The sequence below is a fragment of the Nothoprocta perdicaria genome, unplaced genomic scaffold (assembly GCF_003342845.1).
Source record: "Nothoprocta perdicaria isolate Ctin4 unplaced genomic scaffold, notPer1 scaffold_41, whole genome shotgun sequence".
Taxonomy (NCBI): Eukaryota; Metazoa; Chordata; class Aves; order Tinamiformes; family Tinamidae; genus Nothoprocta; species Nothoprocta perdicaria.
In genome coordinates, this window is record NW_020455655.1 from 3548256 (window position 1) to 3568127 (window position 19872).

General features: G+C 38.3%; 1 protein-coding gene across 2 annotated transcripts in view; it reads right to left on the bottom strand.

The window, feature by feature from the left end:
* Positions 1-19872, bottom strand: part of SECISBP2L (SECIS binding protein 2 like) — a 30165-nt gene continuing 10293 nt past the window's right edge. The window contains exons 3-18 of one of the 2 annotated variants that reach the window (XM_026045787.1): positions 18162-18486; positions 17441-17576; positions 16723-16952; positions 16612-16636; positions 15764-15879; positions 12948-13079; positions 12291-12374; positions 11361-11528; positions 11040-11181; positions 9906-10075; positions 8898-9030; positions 7962-8124; positions 7050-7270; positions 6168-6322; positions 5437-5656; positions 1-4527 (exon numbers count right to left, since the gene is read on the bottom strand). In XM_026045787.1, coding sequence (XP_025901572.1) covers positions 3854-4527; positions 5437-5656; positions 6168-6322; positions 7050-7270; positions 7962-8124; positions 8898-9030; positions 9906-10075; positions 11040-11181; positions 11361-11528; positions 12291-12374; positions 12948-13079; positions 15764-15879; positions 16612-16636; positions 16723-16952; positions 17441-17576; positions 18162-18486 — 3094 coding nt within the window. In that variant the 3' untranslated portion in view covers positions 1-3853. The remainder of the gene's footprint in view (positions 4528-5436; positions 5657-6167; positions 6323-7049; positions 7271-7961; positions 8125-8897; positions 9031-9905; positions 10076-11039; positions 11182-11360; positions 11529-12290; positions 12375-12947; positions 13080-15763; positions 15880-16611; positions 16637-16722; positions 16953-17440; positions 17577-18161; positions 18487-19872) is intronic. The other variant, XM_026045788.1, reaches the window with a different exon arrangement.

Here is a 19872-nt window from a genome sequence, read left to right on the forward strand (position 1 = left end):
GCTGTTATTACTCCAAAAAGTACGGGAGACAGAACAATTATCCTTCATACAGCAAAAAAAGGAAATGGAACAAAACCCTTCATATCGTAATTCATAATGACTTTTCTACTGCTTCAACCGAAGTATTACTACAATTTAAGACATTAAAGATTAAACAGCTTTATTAGAATCTATTTAAAAGTAAAATAGATGAACTATTTATGAACATTTAGAAAGTGGGCTGTGCCAACTGGGTTTCTACTTTCAGCGTTGGGGAGCAGAAGGTGGAGTTTGGGGTTATGTGTTCTTAAGATTCTAAATAAATGCATCTTAATGCAGCCAGGTGGGTCGGAGCCCCGCGTGCTTCGGCCCGAGGGCTCGCGGCGTCTGGCTTTTGGTTTTGTAGACAAGTCTTCAGGACCAATTTTTAAACGGGTACCACTGAAATCAACTGAAAAGTTTCATGAGTTGGCACAACTTCACAGAAAATACTTAATGACAGTTTCAGCAAACAGCAGCTTTTCAAACGATAATACTTTTTACATACGTATTTAAGTAACGCTAYTAAAATTTAAGCTTGTGTTAAAGAACTGGACTGAATCACATCGTGTAAGCTCTCACCCGCCCAAATGAGCATAAGACACCTCTTATCAGAAGAGAACAAGTGCATTATTGAACATTTTCTATAATTAATTTTTTAAAACACAGGTCAATGCTATCTGTCACTGTTTAGCTCCAATCTTAAGTACTTGCACACAGTTTAAGCAGATAAATAGGTCCACTGACTCACACCAGTGGAACTAGTGCTCACAAGYGTGTGTTGCAGGACCAGGTCCTCCAGCCTTAATTTTCACTTAGTCCAGTTATGGACAGAAGCTCTTCAGGATTTCTTCCCTTCTACATATTTTCACCCACGTTTTATTATCATTTTTACAGAGATAAAGTATTACATAAATAGGTTGTATACACAGCCACCTCTATCAGCTTTAAAAGATCCCTACCCCTACCACAGATACATTATTTTTGATTTTACCAGACGAGTTAAGTGGTGAAATCAGCTCTAGAAAGAATGCCTTAAGAAACGTAGATTTGTTTTCTGAATACTCATTTCCACAACAAAAATATCTATACACCTATAACTACAGAAACAGCTTTTCCTGGGGACAGCAACAACCTGTATAATAAACTGCACACTTTTATACTGAAATAGAAATTCAGCTACTTTTAAAAAAAACATGGTATTGTAAAACACACTTTCTTTTTTAAATTCTGGTGCTAACAGAATCCAAATTACCACAGTGAGATACTCTCCTCAAGTGCTTCAAGTTGCAAGGAACTTCCCTAATTTTAGATGCAAATGGATCAAGCCCAAAGGAATTGCAATTTCATTCACACAATTATTGCTCATTCCCAGCTTATCAAAAAGGAAGCACTAAAAATAGTTTCCTTTAGTCATTTTCAGTTTGCCCCTCTAAGGGTGATCTGTCACATTTTAAAAAGAGACCAGTTCCTTATTTGCTGGCAAATTGAGAGATATTAGAAGTGCTGCGTCGCTTTTAAGAACTCTATTAAATCTGTAGCAAAACTGCAGTTAAGTAGTGGGCTGAATATTACAAGAGTTTTTCCATTTTGATATAAACATCCAAAAATCTTAAAACGACAGTCCGAGTTCAGAAAAGGCATATAAAAAGATGCGCCTTTGATGCTAATACTTCAAGATCAAAAGTTATTTGAATCACTGGCACTGAAAAAGCAAAAGGCAAACTACAAATACCTTGGTTTTTAATTTTTTTTTTTTCCCCTCTCTTAATGTTGCGGTACCGTTTTGCCCTCATTGTAGTCACTAGTCTCAGCTGCTGCCCAGACACGTGCTTACACATCCAGGGGCAAGTTTTGCCTTTCAGCAGTTCAAACACCTATCATTTCCTAAAGCAAAGAGACTTGCAAAACACACAGACAGTAGAAATCTGCCACACACAGAGTAAAAGGGTTAACATTCAGGAGGCATCATTCCTTAGTCTTTGTTCTCCTCCAGAAAATGCCTGTTTCTAATATCTAGGAAGATTACATTAAGGATCTAAGGAACTAAGAACGTGACAGAACAGCCAGTTGTCCTAGCAGCTCTCTCTACTGCTTATCTACATGGCACTTGCTATGCCTACGCCTACCCAAAGCATTATTTACAAAATACACAGTTTCTGTTATTCTCGTTAGCATCCAAAGAAGCAGGAGTAGATGATTTCTAAACCCAGAGTCTTATTTTCCCAGTGCAACTTAAAATGCCAGCATTGCAAAGACTAGAAGTGCTGGTCCCATGTTATTAAGTCGTGAGCTAAATATGCAACTATAAACTCCTTGTGTTATTCAAACTACCCAGATTTTGATGTGTTTTTTTAATGCAAGTGATCAAGAAAAAAAAAAAGAAAAAGAAGTGGAATTGGAACAAACCTACATTTGCCATAAAAATGTTGTTAATCATGCAAGTTATTCTTTGGCTACTCTTGCAGTGAAACCTCTTGCTGCTGGCTGTTTCGGAACATCCCTTGCCAGTGGAAGATGGAAAGCAGACTCCTTGCATGCAAGGTTTAGGCATATACTCCATCTTCAATCTGGAATAAATTCATCACCAGTTAATGGATTTCACTTCGATACTCAGAACAAGATACAGAAAAAAGCTCTCTAGTAACATGTATTTTTCAAGGAAGGGGTGTTTTGTCTCTGTTACCTCTGAACCAGTGAAACACCTCCGGATACTACATGGCACTTCCCCCTTTCCTGGAATAACTACTTCCTTTTCTGCTCTAAGAGGTCAACCCTCAAGGCTGCTACGACTGTGAGAACAGACAGAAGAAGCCACGTTATCAGTAAGAGCTGTTAAGACCCATCCTGAACTCAATAGGAGGGTGGCYAACATCAAAGCATGCAGATGAACATATCAATACACTGAGCATCCATCTCATCCATACTTGCTCTTAAAAGGACTATTCTTGCTTTTAGCAACAATATTTGTAGATAACATTATGCATAACAGCATTCCTGAGGTAAGTGACAGGAGAAAGAGGAAGTCATCAGTTCATTAATACCCTGAACGGGGATTATGGTTAATGATTCACTTCGTGTGGTTTGGCAGACGGTGACTGTGGAGAGCATGGGGAATTTTTGTTTTCTTTCCATTTTCTTTTTAATGCAGTATTTCCATTTTATAAATAATGCATTAATCATTTACCCCCCTGGCTTAAAGTTCTGGAATCAAAGTTGTTACAGCTTACTGCAACCATCTCAGCTGTCAGCAGCTTCTCAATGGATGCATATACCAAGACCAACCAGAAAGCTGCATTTATCTCAGCATGAGAATCATGCAAAGATTTCCCTTCTATTTACTTTTCATTATGACTGCAGACAGGGCTTTGTAGGTTCTCTTTAGAAAGTTTTACTTTTACTTCTAGCTATAACTAGAAAATGATGGCCACATACAAYGACATAACTGGCCTAATAGCATGTAAAACGTTGCTCATTTGTCAGTCTTAAAATGCAGATAATCTTTTGAAAATGAGCTAAACAGTCACATCTTAAAAAGAATTTTGCTTAAAACTGGTCAGTTTGAATGTGTTTCCTCCTACAAAAGATCAAATGAATACCCACTGACAGATCATCACACAGTTTCTATTCTGGGAAATAGATACCAATTAAAAGCTACGCTAGTTCTTGAATTAAACAAGGAACAAAGAGAGCTACAAAAATATTGGTGTGAATTAAATACACATATTAAATGTTTAACAGTGCAAAATGTTGAGATGAAGCATACGAAATAATGGCTGCAACCTTTACAACAGTTAGTTTCTAAAAAGTTCCTGAGTTTATGCTTTTTTTTTTTTTATGGCATATAGATAGAATCTGTGTGCTCTTTATTCAAAGAGCTGCAGATGGTGGGTTTATGTTGCGTGTTACTTGCGAGCTTATCGGTTGTCCATTCCTCACCATCAGTGACTGGATCGGCGTGCTCAGAAGTCTCTACTTCTTCCTCTTCACTTTGTTCTGCGTTGTCTTCTTCGGCACCACTAAGGGTCTTCCCTAGCTGAAGGGTTTCCATAGTTCTCTGGGTCTCCGAAACCCAAGATTCAATTCTGCTATTAAGCTGAACCTCTACGGAAATAGGTTCATGGGCATAATCCTCATCATCTTCCTCATCCTCATCATCCTCCTCTTCCAGCATTCCTGGTACGAGAGTACTGGTAGTACTGGTCATGGAAGAATTCAACAGATCTCGGCAGCTGCCATCCAATGACCCTGTCTCCGTACTCTGCTGTGAGGCCCATTCCAGATTGTCATCTGGTTTCACCTCTTCTTTKTCACCTGATGTGACTTTTCCATGATTTGTTGCCGAGGTAGCCCCAGTTGTAGCCAGAGCTGGCTGTTTAGTAAGAGTGGCTTTTTCAATTTGACCATTACCAGCTTTTTCTGCAACTGTAGTCTTGCAGGAAGATTCTCTCTCATTTTCAGATGTTTCTAACCCATCAGATGTTTCCACCATATTTCTCCAGTTGGTTTCTATGAGTTCCAAAAGAAGTTTGAACAAGAAACAGATTAATCCTTTCTATATAAAAAAATATTTCTCTTGAACATCCCCAAACTTCAATAGCACCCTAAAATGCACRCTGTAAGACTGGAAACTTGTGTACTATGGAGGCACTGAACGCAACAGTGAGTGTATTTAGAAGTAAGACCAAATGCTTTTACATTCARCCATCAAGTGAAAATGGAAAATTGTCAAAATTCGAGTTGCCCCTCTAAAGATTTGTAGAAAAATGCTTGAAAAGTGAAGCTAGCTTAGCACCATAAAAGAATCAACTAAAAYCAAGAACAGTTTAATAAAAATTAAAGAGAGATTAAAAATGAAAGCGAATCTTTGATCTGCAATGAGGTCTTCTTCCTCTATCACCTAGGTTTAAATGAGCCAAGACACCAATCTGTCCAATGCGCACCCTATAATAATCCTTCATAATCATTCTCTGCCATGTCATACCTCAAGATTTGCACTAAAGCCACGTCAGTAATTTAACTCCAAAGAGGTTCCCATCTCTGCATGTCACTCATTCTTCCTCTATCATCTAACTGGTTCTGTGCTTGGTACAGTCTTATTTCCATACCCTTCAACACCAGCTCACTCAAACTAGAAAACTCATCTCTCCTGATAAGTCTCCCATCACTGGCTTTCAGGGAGATTCTGACCAAAACTAGGGTAAATGTAGGATTTCTGAGCTTTAGAGACTAATGAATGTTTCCCCATTTAGCTTAGGGAAAAAAAAAATACTACCAGAAAACTAACCAACCTCATATTACCCTGAAAGTTTTATTTCCTTTACCTTAGAATAGTTAAAAGTTATTTTAGCTATGCTTTAAAATAAGCAGCCCATGGCAAATTCCAACTTCTGGTTACAAAAGTTATAAAACACTTACCATATTCTTTCTCATTCACTTCAGATATGGGTTCTGAAATAACACTACAGAATGAGATGGCACTCGCTGCAGAGGGATTACGAGAATGYCCCATATGATGAGGTGCCTTCTTGACATTCTTCAGGGCTTCTTCTGCCTGTTCCTGTTCCATTGCTGCAACCATATCTCGGTAGGCTTTTCTGGCTTCCTCAGTCAGGGATACCAGCTTATTGAATAGGTCCTAGAGCATTAACATGTTTAAACATTTAGTAGTTCCTACACATYATTTTCCGCTTTACACTACTTCTTTTAACCAAAGCTAGAGCACATATGCAGTCTTGAGCTTATCAGCTCCAAATACCTTTCCTTTGACCAAAAAGTAGTTCTGCTCTATTTCGTAGAACTGCTCTTCCACATTTACACACCTCTGAGATGTGCTTACTTTAAAATRTGAATACACCTTGCAACTATAATCCTTCCCTAGAATTTCAGATGGCCTTTTCAGTTTACTCACAAGCTAGATAAAAAGCTGTGATGAGAGCTTTTCATTGCATCAGTCCCTCAGTCTTGTAAATAAGCAAGCAATTTCAGAGAAAGAGAAAAAAACCATTTACACACACCATTAGGTCCTAGTATAGATCAAGTCAAGGTCAGTATAAACTGCATGCTCATTTCATGTGCTGTCCATAATCTCAGTTCTTAATTATGAGAAACATAATGATTTACTCTTGCCATTTATGCAAATTACTCACCTCAGCACCAGAGTAGTTGAAGATTCCCACTACGCTGACAGGAACCAGTTTGTTCACGCAGCGTCCAAGAGCTTTACGTCCAAGAGCAAAGACAAAAGGAATCTCCTGCTCCCGGGCCATGGCTATTACATTATACAGAGCCTCATCCAATCCACCTGAGAGAAAGCAATATTAAACAAACTACYAGTCAGTTAAAGTCATGGTATGATAGGATACAATTCTGTGCTGCAATTTTAACTGTACTTATCGGCTCAAACTTTAGTACACAGTCATCAACTGTTTTCATTCAACACTTGCTTAAAATAAACCAGCACTGATGTATGTGGGAAGATAATAAGACCAGGCAGATATAAAATTTGTGTACTGCAGTGTAGCCAAATATACAACCCTGTGCATATAGATGAAGGTGCCTCTGCTCAGTGACATTTTATCCATGACTTTTTTTTCTATTCAGTGATATTCAGTGTATTTCCTATTAATACTCTACACATTGTAAAAAGTTTGTCACAGCAGTTTTGTGGGAGAACTTTCATCTCAAGAAGCCTCTATTTGCATTTCTGGTATTGACAAGTGTGTTGGTTAGCTTACACATGCAAGAAGGAATGAATCCTTCTGGAAGACACTCGGCTCACGATTTCGGATGCATCAAGTGCTGAATGGATTAAATTAAAAATCTGATGGATGCATCTCTTTGTGAAGCTATTCACCCCTCAAACTAGTTTCTTCCAGAATGGAGCAGAATAAAGTATGTATGCAGCAGCAATCACAAAAATGATTTTGAAAGCATAACTGAAAAATGCTGCTGACTTTGCTAATCAGTGGCATAAGTAAAGCCATGAATACAGTTCAGTTAAATGCATCACTRTTTTTAATCATTTATACCTTTTGACTGGATTTTTTCACAGTTGGGAGATATGATCACACACTTGATCTTGTTCAACTTCATATGCTTAGTAACCTCACGCAAGCCCATAACAAGTCTTCTCCTTGCTTTAGCTCTCATGGGATCCTTTTGGTAAATCCGTTCCTGGAAGCTGACAAGCTCTTGCAGTAACAGAGTCACACACTCATCTATTTCTTTACTTAGAACTTGGTTACAGTATCTGTCAATTCAAGAAACATCAAAATGACATGTACAACACATGCTCAATACTCTCAATAGTCAAAAGGTTCACTGAACTTTTTTGTCAAATAAGAAATAATTTGTTGTTTGAAACTGCTATCCAAAGCTATRAAAAGGGATCAAAAAATCCACTATCAGACTATATACTAATCAGATTATATACTTTGGGCTGAGAAAAAAAATTCTAAGAGTATTTAGCATTCCCAAAGCTCTACCTACCAYAAAAATTAAGGTAAAAAGAATAAACAACTCTCCAAAAATTTCATGAGGTGTCACAAACWACTATAAAAATGTGCTGTCATTAAAACCCAAACAAAAAGAACACACACAAAAAAASCCCACCTTTATCAAGGGTGAAAATTGGAGTTTTCACCTTTCATAACTTTTTTTTCCTATCCACAGTGCCATGTAGCCTTCCTTAGAAATACTTCTCGCTAGCTTATTCGTTGCAGAAACCAAGGAAAACATGAAGTGTATATACACATAAGTATACATGTATATACACATGCACCCATCTTTGGCAGGCAAAAAGAAAAACCTCATCATACCTGTATAGGTGAAAGGGGAAGTTTATGCTACCCTTAGCTTCTAAGTCTACTAAACCTATCCACATTTGAATGAGGGTGCCAAGCACAAACTTCAAATGTACATGAATAAGGCAAGACTCTTACTCTCTGAATCTCTTGCTGTGAATTTTGGTTATTGCAGAAGATGCCATTGGGCTCCCTATTCCTGAACTGGCAGGAGAGCCTTGGGACACTGGAGTCATGCAGTATGGAGAATTCTGACTTGCTGGCGAAAGTGAAGTGTCACTAGGCATGCTTAGCCCAGTTTCTGAAAGACAAATTTGAAACAAAATGCAAAGGCACTTTTACATAAAAGACAGATATCACATTTCTCTCCCACACTCCTTCCAAATTACATTCTGAAAACATGAAACAATATTCTTCCCTGAAGGGGTAGTTTAGAGGCGGAAAAAAAAGCTAAACACGCACATATCAGATACTCAGTGTGGGCTGTGTAAATAATTGATGCTTGGCTATTCATAAAATKAAACCCAAAGCTATGTCTGGAGAGAAGACAACAGAAAGGAACACACGGCCAAATGTTTCAACTTATTCCAATAGCTTTTTTTGTATTTCTATAGTCTAATTAATTTATCCCTGGGAAACTTGAGATTTTCACACTTCTGYTCAGTCAGCTGAAGTCGGGCAGAATTTTTAACATTGTTCAGATGAAAAGTTTTGAAGTGCTAAATCTGGAGTTTTGGTCTGACCAAAAATTTCCACCTTGGAGATTTTCTGCTGCTCCAAGCTGTCACCACAAACTGAGATTCTGGACACTCAAGATTACTGACAGGAGCACTCAGTAATGTGCAAAGTCTTAAAGATTTTAATTTCTGTGTCTAGAGAACTTGCAATTTGATCATAAAAAAAGTTCTCATCAAGTATTTCATAATGTTGCAAAAAGCTGCCATACAAGCTAACACCAGTAAGAAGTGATGCATGCTATAAAAAGACAACACCTTAAGATGCTGATTACTGCAATGCGAAGTTTAATTCTGACAGACAAATATGGAGGAAAGAGTGAAAAGAGTGGAGACAGACCTTCTTGAGAGGTCAGTTCCTGTGACTGATCAGCGGTCAAGTTAATATGAACCTCTTTCTGTTCGTCAGATCCCAAAAGGCTGTGATCTGCTGACAAACGGCCTTTCTTTTCTTCTCTCTCTTTCAAAATAATCTAGGGACAGAAATAGCAACTGTCAGCACCTGCAAAATGTATACATATACAACCCAACAGCGAAAGGTGTCCCATTGCATTGAACAACAAAAAAAACCTCACGAGAGGGACCTGGGAGTCTTGGTTGACRCCAAGTTAAYCATGAGGCAGCAATGTGCCAGTTGGGGCCACTGGGATCCTGGCTGCATCAGGAGGATATTGCCAGCAGGTCAAGGGAGGGGMTCCTGCCCCTTTSAGCTCTGGTAAGGCTGCACCTGGGATAYTGGGTGCAGTTCTGGGCTCCCCAAGACAAGAGGGACATGGAGCTTCTGTTGGGGAGGGGATGAGGGTTGCAGAGAACAACAAAGATGATTAAGGTCTGGGACATCTATCTTATGAGGAACGACTAAGCAAGCTGGGTCTGTTTAGCCTAGAGAAGACTGAGATCTGATCAGTATATATAGGTACCTGAGGGAAGAATGTAGGGAGAAGGGGGCTGAACTCTTCTCAGTGGTGGCCAGTGACAGGACAAGGGGTAATGGGTACAAGTTGAAAGACAGGCAGCTCCACCTGCACACAAGAAAGCTTCTTTCCTGTGAGGGTGACAGAGTCCTGGGACAGGCTGCCCAGGGAGGCTGTGAAGTCTCCTGCTCTGGAGGTCTTCCAAACCTGCCTGGATGCCGCCCTGTGCCACATGCTCTGGGTGTCCCTGCTGGAGCAGGGGGGTTGGACTAGATGATCTCTAGAGGTCCCTTCCAACCTTGAATATTCTGTGATTCTGTAACGCTCACACTAAGAAGTTCTTGCAGCTGCTACTGGGGAAAGTAGGCACAATCCTGAATGTGCTAGGAAGGGTTCCAATATGGATCGAGACACACCATGGCTGGTATATTTACCTTTTTAAGTGCTGTAGGGCGTTTCAGTTTTGCAATTTCTCTTTCTTTTCCTCTTTTCACTTTTGGAGCAGTTGAATCCAAAGGATTAAGGCAACCCATAGCTGGCTGTCCCTTTGTTAAGGACTTTCTATTGGCAGATTCTTTGGTATGAAAGGGAGCAGCACTGCCGACTAAATACAAGAGAAGTATTAGTCTCACTAAAAGTGCTATCAGCTTTATTTCAGCACTGTTCATAATTTCCACTGATGGATGGATTCTCAAAGTACATTCTCCTTGCCTGGAGAAGGAAAAACAACAAACAAACACCACACCCACCCACAGCACAGTTCATAATGACAGGAAAATGACATCATCAGATATTGTTGCTTGCAGATGGATTAAGCTTTCTTCAATTTTGCCTTGTGTTTTAGGAATGTATGGATTCCAGGAAAGTAATTACTTGATAAAAATCCAAAAAATGGTTCTCTCTTAAATAACTATTAGTTACATTATTAGTAAGATTGTAGTAATATGATACATCSTAAATATTTATTTAGTTGTCAAAGAGTATTATTAGCTGACAGGACAACTGGGGAGAGAGGATAGCATGCAGTTAAGGAGGCTTTCTGAAAGAAACAATAAAACAGCCTTAAATGAAAATGCCAACTGTTCTTTGCTGAGTTTTATTTGATGTAATCTTGCCAACTTGAATTAGTATTTGAACACAACTGAAACTCAGAGCAGGTAAATGAAAAAAACATACACCAGGGAAAATGGAGACTGTGCGTGCTAGTGAACAACTCCAGGCTATGTGCAACTGTGCAAGAATGAAATCTGAGGGTTAAAATAGATAACTATGAAAACAAATTCTGTATTTAGCAGCAAATATAAAAATGGATAGTGAACATGATTGGAGTTATTTGGTGTTTTAACGGAATTTTGTCTTCAATTTGGTAAGACTATTCACCACTGTACTCTGAAGCTGAGGAGTAAGATAGTACAGATGAATTTTGTTTAAATACATGCATTAAAAAAATCCTTCTCAAGTTATGTTTTATACCTCCAAAAAAAACTTCACATATAGAAYGAGTTTAGAATAATCATTTCACACTTACACTGTTATAAAATGCATGTAGTGAGTCAGATTAGAAATACCTGTGTATGAAAGAGGCCTGGTGTTGGTGATCTGACGGGCTTTCATTGCTTGTTGCTGCTTTTCAAGAGCTGCTAGCATGTCCCCCAAATCCAATTGTACAGGAGTCTTGCTCTTCTTTCCAGCTGCTTTTGATAAAGCCTCCTGCAACAGGGATGCCACATGCTGATARACATCACCAAAACAGTCTTTCCAAAAGGATTCTTGGTATTATAGAGTAAAAAGGACTAAGAGTTTGTATGTATTTTTATGTCTATATACACACAAATAAACAAAAAGAGCTTTTAGCTACTGGCAGGGTAGGGGAGTAAGAAGCCACAGACCTGGAGTTTTTTCTGTTCCATGCTTATCTCTGAATATTCTTGAGCTGTTGCAAGTGCTGCTGCCAAGGCCTTTTTCTTTTGACTTTTTGCACGCTTTGGTACAGAGGTTGTAATGGGAATTGGCGTTTGGACTATATTGATTGGAGAATTTTCCGGTAGATCATCCAACTAGGATTTTAAACACAGTGCATAAAAACTCGATTGAAGGCCTCTCAAATAAATAAATAAATATACACACACACACTTCTCTCCTAGGAAGAGTGTCACTGTAGATCAAATAGACAGTTACTTTGGTCAGTAGTGTGAAATCAAGTAAGGCAATAAAACTAGAAGTTATTTATGCATATTTCCTCTTTGTACAGGAAAGCATTATTATAYTTACCCCCAATTATTTCTTCAGAATGTTTCCCAGTTTAATTACTGAATATAGGTGTTCCTCCAAAGATTTTATGCAAGACTTGATTTTCTTGGAGAACACCCAAATAGATGAAATAGTCTGGATGATCTGTTTAAAGGTTTTGCTGTAGGATCGTACCAGTATTAAAAGAATATCTTTGCAGGATCCATTTGTACAATCTTGAAATGATTCTCTTTCAGGACAAGCTACATAATCAGTAGTTATTTTGATAAAACAAACTATAGCGACTTAATTGTGGATTTAACAGGGCAAGTCCTCCGAGTCAGAAGGAAAAAAAGTGTGTGCCACAGGACATAGTTATATATCAGCATAAGTTAAATAAATAATTGAAATCATATCATGTTATTTTAAGTGGCATTGGAAGTCTAGACTCATATTGCAATACCTTTAAAAATCAGAATTAATACATGAAAAAATACAGTAGAGAGTCATAAAAGCTGGCTACTAGCATCACAGCAATCTCTGAACTACTGCCCTCTGTAAGTGCTTTGCAAACCAGAGGAATTACTTACTACTTTGGGTGAAATCTTTTGCTGGATGTTAGTACTTTTGCTGCTCCCATTGTCACTGTTTAGCTCTGGAAATTCATCTTCATCCTAAACAAGAAACAAATTAAAAGTGATAAATGTGGAACTGAAAATGACTTGAAAAGCATCAATTGMAAAGGCTGAAACTAGAAGTGAACGAACTGAATCCCTAAAGTTCCAGCTTAAGGCGGAAGGGCTTAAAAGTGACACAAATAGGACATGAYGACCAAATAACAACAGGACATTCCTATATCTAAATGACCTTTTCCAAAACAAAAAACAACAACAAAAAAAGCAATTTTAAACTGGCATTGCATTTTACCAAGTTAACTAGAATTAGATTAAAAAAAAAAAATCACCGAATACATTATTTTCTYGTTCTTGGGTTAGTAATACCTTACTCGGAGGTTGTTTACCTAATTTCTCAGGCACACAAAAGAAGTTTTAACATACTTTCCACAACACCCTCACACATACACACCAAAAGCATTATATACCAAGTAAAATTAGTGCACTACATGGCACACCTCAGAGGCAGAAGCTTTAGAACTTCACTTTGTTGACACTATCTTTTTCTATACGTTGAAACTAGCAGTGCTCACTTATCTCACTATAATGCAAAAGCAGTTTACACAACACTACCTCAAAATACAAAGGTTCAGGACTCTGCTCTGTTCTACTTGACTGACTCATAGTTAGAGGTTTTTCTTGTCGTTTCTGCACATTCTGCCTTCTTTCTGAAGACGTGCTGTGGCCTCTGCATCTGAAACCGGACTAAAAATAAGGTAGGTGATCAATATTTTGCAGTTTTCAAAAAGTGTATTTGTGCACATGCATGCAAAGCGCTCATGTTCGCTAATTAGCAACACGAGAGGCAGAGTTTTGTAGTTAGATTTAGTAAACTATTCTAGGGTTTTGCCCKAAGGGAGAGAAAAGGGCGGGGGGGAAAAAGAATCCAAAAATGCTATAAATACCAGAGCAAAAATCCCTATGCTGCTGATYTAGTGTCTTTTCTATAGAATTCTTCTTTCTATTTGTATCCATTTGCTCATTAGTTAAAAGACAGAAGAGGTGACTCCACAGCATGGTGATGTAGGTGCGCAAACAAACCTATATCCCAGCTAAGCAATCTAGCTAAAGCACAAGAAGCAGGAAGTTTTGCACAAAGTATTTGCGTTTCATAAGAAATGGAACCAAAATGCCAAAGCAGATTTTGTATGYCTGTAACACACTTAGGTTTTTGCCAAGCCTTAATTTCTGTTTATCAGTTGTAYAGCTGAAAGCTTCAATTATGTTCTTAATCCAGATTAAAAACATTATTACCAGATTATAAACACCACTCATGTTTAAATAGATCTTTGAAAAAAAAAAACAACTCTGACAATTGTGCTGCTTACAAAACCAGGACGATATTACTAGTGGTGTATCTCACATGACTTTATTAGTGGATATTTTGAACTTTTTTTTTTCCTCAAAAGCTTCAACGAAATTACATTTTAGCAATTAAATGCTGGACTGTTTTACTGCTATTTCTCTGCTATACTGATCTTCTCAGATACTTTTCAGCAGTATTTCCAAGTAGAAAAGAACATGGCAGCTTTCAGCACTAGCCACTACTTTCAAATTGGTTTAGGTTTTTTTTTTGACACTCCAAACCCTTCTACTACTCTGCTTTTAGATCCTGCTAAGGAAAGGAATCCTTGAGTTCTTGGGACCAGAGAAGAAAGGCATCTCATGCTTCAGAAAGCCATGCAGTACACACGCACAAGCAAAACAGCTTTGCTAAAATTGACAATTATCTTAATTGTCTGATGTTACAAAAGCACTGCCATAGTGAAACACTTCACTTTTACCTCAGTCAAATACTGCAGACCATCAAAGCTACAGTGTGATCTGCCCCATGCACCACATGGGCACTGTGGGGCCAAACTGCCACATCACTAGGACCTAGAGAGAAACCTTTTCTTTTCTCCTCCTCCTCACCACTACAGAAAGGTTTTGTGGAGACTTTTGTAGAGACTTAGGAAACTGGAAAGACAGCTGCCAAAAACAGATTTTCTTGAGTAGTCTCAATAGCCGCGACACAGCATGGGGATAGTCACGATGAGGGAAGGGCACACGAGCAACAGAAGAGGAAAATGCATTTTTGCAAGCGCTTTGTGAAAGCATAAGCCACCAAAGCAGAACCTAAAATACTGACACAGAATGGTAATCAACTGACATCATATCCAGATAGGCAGGACAAGTGTCTGTTGTACACTGCCATGGCCTTCATTAAAGGCCATGGCTACTGTGCAAATACTGCCACAGATTTGATGCTTTAACCATTGAAGAAGCAAAATTCAAAAGCTTTTTCTTCCAGCAATTAAATGAGATCTTAATTCTTTGCATACAGTATCTCCATTCACCTCCAAATACCTAGGTTACTGAAAGTCCTCAAATATGGTCCTTTTGGACAAACATGAAGCAAAGCACAGCAGCTGCTGCTGACAGTGAGGGGAAAAAAAAAAAAAAGAAAAAACCCCACCACTGAGAGGCCATTTGAAACCAAAGGACTTTCTCCCACTAGATTTTTTCCTGTGTGCAATTATTGTGTTTTATAACAATAAACCTCATGATGGTATAAATATTCCTCTGTTTATGAAGTACAGGGTTGGTGGAAAGCCAGATGTAAAAGGGAACAGCCAAAAATGAAGCCTACCTTGAATGTGAAATTTACTCGTATTGGTGTATTTCATAAGAAAGCTTGCTAAGGATTGGGTGCAAGTTTGATTTCAAAGGAAAATTGTCAGTTTCTAGAACTATTCTGCCTTGAGGTACAGTGAATTTGGCTAGTGAAACCTCATTTAAAATACTTGTGCCAGCTTTGTTTTTAAAAATCCAAAATAACTGCCAGATTTAAAGTCTAAGGAGCCTACTGGATAGAACCAGCCTATTGGTTCCTTTTATTTTCCCAACGCCATAAACCACAAAGAGTGATTTACGAAAGCAACTGATTTGGCTACAGAATGTTAAAGACAACCTCCGACCCTCGCCCAGCCAAATCCAGAACGCTCCGTTGTCAGATGCAAGGGACAGGAGACTACGGAAGGAGAAGATTCAAGACAAATCTAATGCAGCTTACATAAACTGAACAGAGGAAGCATCTCAGGGCACAGACGTGCCTATGAAAGAAATTCTCATTTCAAGCTCTACTGTTTGTATCTCTAATGACTAAACATGCGCAGAAAAGGAATCTTAGTAAAATACAGCCATTTTAACTTGCTCCTCCTTCCCAAATGAAGTGAAGGCCAGGAAGGCCAGTTTCTCCTCTCCTTCCACATCCTGATATTGTAAAGAAGTTTCTACACTTTTTATTCACTATTCTCATTGCTTATTCTCTGTATGTTTTGAATCCATTCAAACTCGCTATTTTCATACAGCACAAGAAATCAAATGCTTAGAGACATTAAACATACCTGTGAACTACTTCTTTGCTCAGCTTGTCTTCCCCCTCTAGAAAACGTCTGCGTTTTTTCTATCCAAGGTTTCTTTTGAGTTGCCTGGGAATTGACATTAGTCCAACCTGCACCAGCTGAAAGGGAGAGAAGTGACCTCTATGAAAAATGAGTTAGTATGACAGAATGTATCATAATGAACACACAAGCCTTGAAAGCCAGGAATACGTTTTAATAGAAAATTCTCTGGAAAGGCTAAGTGTCATCTACAGAAGTCCACTTCCATAGCTACTTATTTCCAGCAGAATTGCCTTTGTGGAAAGCGAGATTACAGACATACAAACTGCCAAAACTGATCACCAGAGGCGATCAGATAGATGAAACTTTAGGTTGACATCCTCACCAACTTTCAATCCAATCATAAAGAGCCACTAGCATTTTCCACTACTACAAGACTGCTTATTCATGTTAGAATACTTCTCTAGAGATACTAGATACTCTGCAGAGATACTAACACTTTTCTAGAGAAGTATTCAATTGCTTTTCAAGCAGAAAAATAAGAGTTCTAACTCTGAGCTGTAGAGTGTAATTACTCCTCAAATATGAACATAACGAGTCCAACAGGGTAAGAAAGTATCACAATAATAAAAGAACTAGTACAGAAATACAACTTTGAATGCTTCCATTAGGAGTTTTCTGCCTTTTTCAGCTTTTAAGGGGGAAAAAAAGCTGTAAACAAATCAGATTAGTAGTCACTCTTTTTCCACCTATTTAGCAAGGAACTACAAGAAGCGGTGCAAAGAGGAATAACAAAAAACACAAAACAAAAAAAAATGAAAAGGTCTGCTGCTAACTAAAAACACAYTTACCTGTATTCATTGCTGGTTCTACAACCTGAAAAGGAAAAACAAATATTTTAATAGTTGTTATTATGGAGCAGGACACAACCACAGCTAAATTATCCACTTAAGGCTACGCACATTCATTGCACAAGAATCTGGATTTCTTGAAGTCATTGCTGCTGCCTGGTTATTGCCATGCTTTGGACTGCAGTAACCACTGTCGCTGTCTATGTCTGCTTCACTTGCGCCTTGTTCACTGGAGGATTCTGCAGCAGGGTGAGAAGCTCTTCTGCGTCTGCCTTTTGATTTCCAGAGCACTGCAGAGGCACTCTCAGATAGAGACTTATTAGCTATATCTGAAGGAAAGTCTGCAGGACAGAATTAAAATGCAATTACTTGATAAAAGTAATTGATAAATGTTTTTAAAAAGAAAGATAAACAATGAAATAGCTATATGCCTAAAAAAATGAGATAAAAAAGCCCAAGTCCTCCTATACGACAGCAATTTTCCTTAAGTAAAATGATTTTGAATAACAGTACTTAATTGAAAAGAAGGTCTCTTTTTTCAACTATTAATAGTAAACTGCAACAAGATAAAGTTTGTTTCTGACAGTGGCTGAGTCAGAAAGAGTTACACCTGATGCCCCTTCAGGAGAACCATATTGCTGCAAAATTATAGCCTGACATATTAAGCAAGGTCTATGCAAGCACCAGTACTTTCTTCATGATCTTCTGATCAGCAAAGACCCACCTTAGCAGCTGTCTGTTAAACAGGTCTACCTTGTTCCAGGAAACATGGTGACAGAGAGACGTGGTTCTAGCACGCAGTATACACAGAAAATACGARAGAAGTTACCTGTTTGCTGTGATGCATCAACCAACAAAACAATCTTTGATCTGTTCTCAGGACCCGATGAACTCGTCTCCTTTTGGGTTGCTACATTTTTCACTGGAGGCCGTTTATTTTTTATGTGCGTCTGTAACTGTTGTTGCTGTTTTAAAAGATTAGCCATATATACACACATAAGACATACAATTTGACTCYAGAGTTGTAATCAAACTCAATAATTACTAGAAATGCTAACACTRTGTACAGAAGTGGTCTATTTGAAGACAAGTAATACATAAGTATTATGACAATCCTGTACCTCCCCTTTTTTTTGAAACCTTTTCCCCCTTTTTCTCCRTGAAGTGTATTATGATACCTCTATATCATAATGAAAGATAAAATAAAGTGAAAAGGTGAAGTRCAGATGTCTTTTGTTCTTTTGTTCTCAGAAACTAATTCTAAACTCAAGCCTAACTACAGGAAAGCTACTGGAAGGCAGGAACGTTTCCCTTATTGCACCAATAAAATTTTAGAAGCTCACCAACCATGTTAAACACTAAACATAGGTACTGGATAAGTATTCAAAGAATACTATCCCAATTAACATATTTACTGCCTAATTTTCCACCCATTGATACTACTACTGCCATACATATTCTTGCTCAAATGAGATACATGCTTCCCAAGTGACAAAATGCTCTATGTGGTTCTATTTATTCTATCAAAGGGCAATCAGTAGCACACTTACTTTTTGAACGACTGGTCCCCTGTTACCGCTCCGGCTTCGCTGACTTGACAGTGGAAACACCTGGCCCGGCGGATTAGGGCGCTCAGTGCATTCTGTAGTGACTGCACTTACAGCACTTGCTGCTTGAAAAGGTGCAGAATAGGGTGTAGGGAAAGGATGATAGAAACCCATGACCTGAGCACATGGTGCTGGCATCAGCTGGTAATAGGTATATTCCGTAGAAACAGGTGGTTGCGCAGATATTATGGGATAAGCAAGGTATGGTCCTGCAGGATTCGGGTTGGGCTGCTGCCATCTGATGTCATTATTATATAATGGAAACTGTCTGAAAAAGTCAAGAGGAAAAAAAGGCTGCTTAGAAAGTTTTCCTCTCAAAGAACTCGGACTCCCATTATGACCTGCTCTCATTAAAATATACAAATATAAAAATAATGTGTTGAAATATATATAATGTGTATTTATCTCACAGACTCTTAGCTTTTAATAGTAAAACTAAGTTGTTGCAACTTCTTACAATAGACAATTAAATGGCGTTAAAACATAAAAACTTAAACTACATTAAGTGATAAGGAAAGTTTTGCTCAAGCTTAGTACCTGTGCAAATTTATAATTTAAATTTCTAACATTTAACCTTTTTTATATAAACACACCCATCCGCTTTAGACCTGCTTATTTCATTGTTTCAGCAAGTCAGAAAGCATATATAGCCTACAGACTTGCACTGTATAAGCTGATAGTCAGCRACTTTCACCAGCTAACTCAACTCAAGGGCCAAACACTCGAGTAGAGGGCAATTTAGTGACTTGCTCTGAATTTACTCACAATTTCCAGGAAAATCCAGGCATTAAGAAGCACATAGAAATACAGGAACCTGGAAACTTACTACTGAAACCAGGTGCAGTGACATCTTTCCAGATTTTCATTGGTGATAAAACATACTACAAAGAACACCCTGGAAACTGAACTCAATTCTCTTTCTTTAAAGCTCAAGAGTCCAAGAAACTCCATACAGAAAACGTGAAGGCCCAAATATTAGGCCTGAAAGATRCATGATAACTTTGAAGATTCACAGCATGCAGCTCCTAAAGAATTATTTTTCTTTTCATCTGCTCCAGTGAAGCAGCATTATGAAGTGCTGTTCTATGCAAACATTAAGTTTATCAGTATTAACTAATGAATGCAAGAGATAGATACAAGGTGATGACCATGAAGGCTGAGCATTCAGACAAAAACAGATCTGAGCTAGCACAGAGCTTCTAAACTCAGTGCAATATGACTAACAATGCAAAGAAAACTAGTTAGATAGATCTAGACTGTCCACCACAAGGGTGTCAGATGCGTAATGTTTCACTATGGCAGAGCAAAGTAGGACACCCGGGGCCTTGTTTCATCTCAGATTGAAACACAGGTCTCTGGATTGGCCTAGAAGGTGCAAGAACACAAAAGTGACCTGGTGAGGATCTGTAGCAAAAGCAAAAAAAAAAAAAAAAAAGGAACACGGAATATCAGTAGGACAAAGTAAAGAAAACGACGAAGATCGGAGTCAGAGGAGGAAATACAAGACGGAATGGGACACAAACTTCATTCTCACCTGTGAAAGGTGAGAAAATGAAACACAGTAACGAAAATGAATATATAGCTGTCTTTTGTACTTATCTGAAGTCTGACTAAAGTTCAACCCACTTAAAGAAATTAACTGTGATAAAGACAA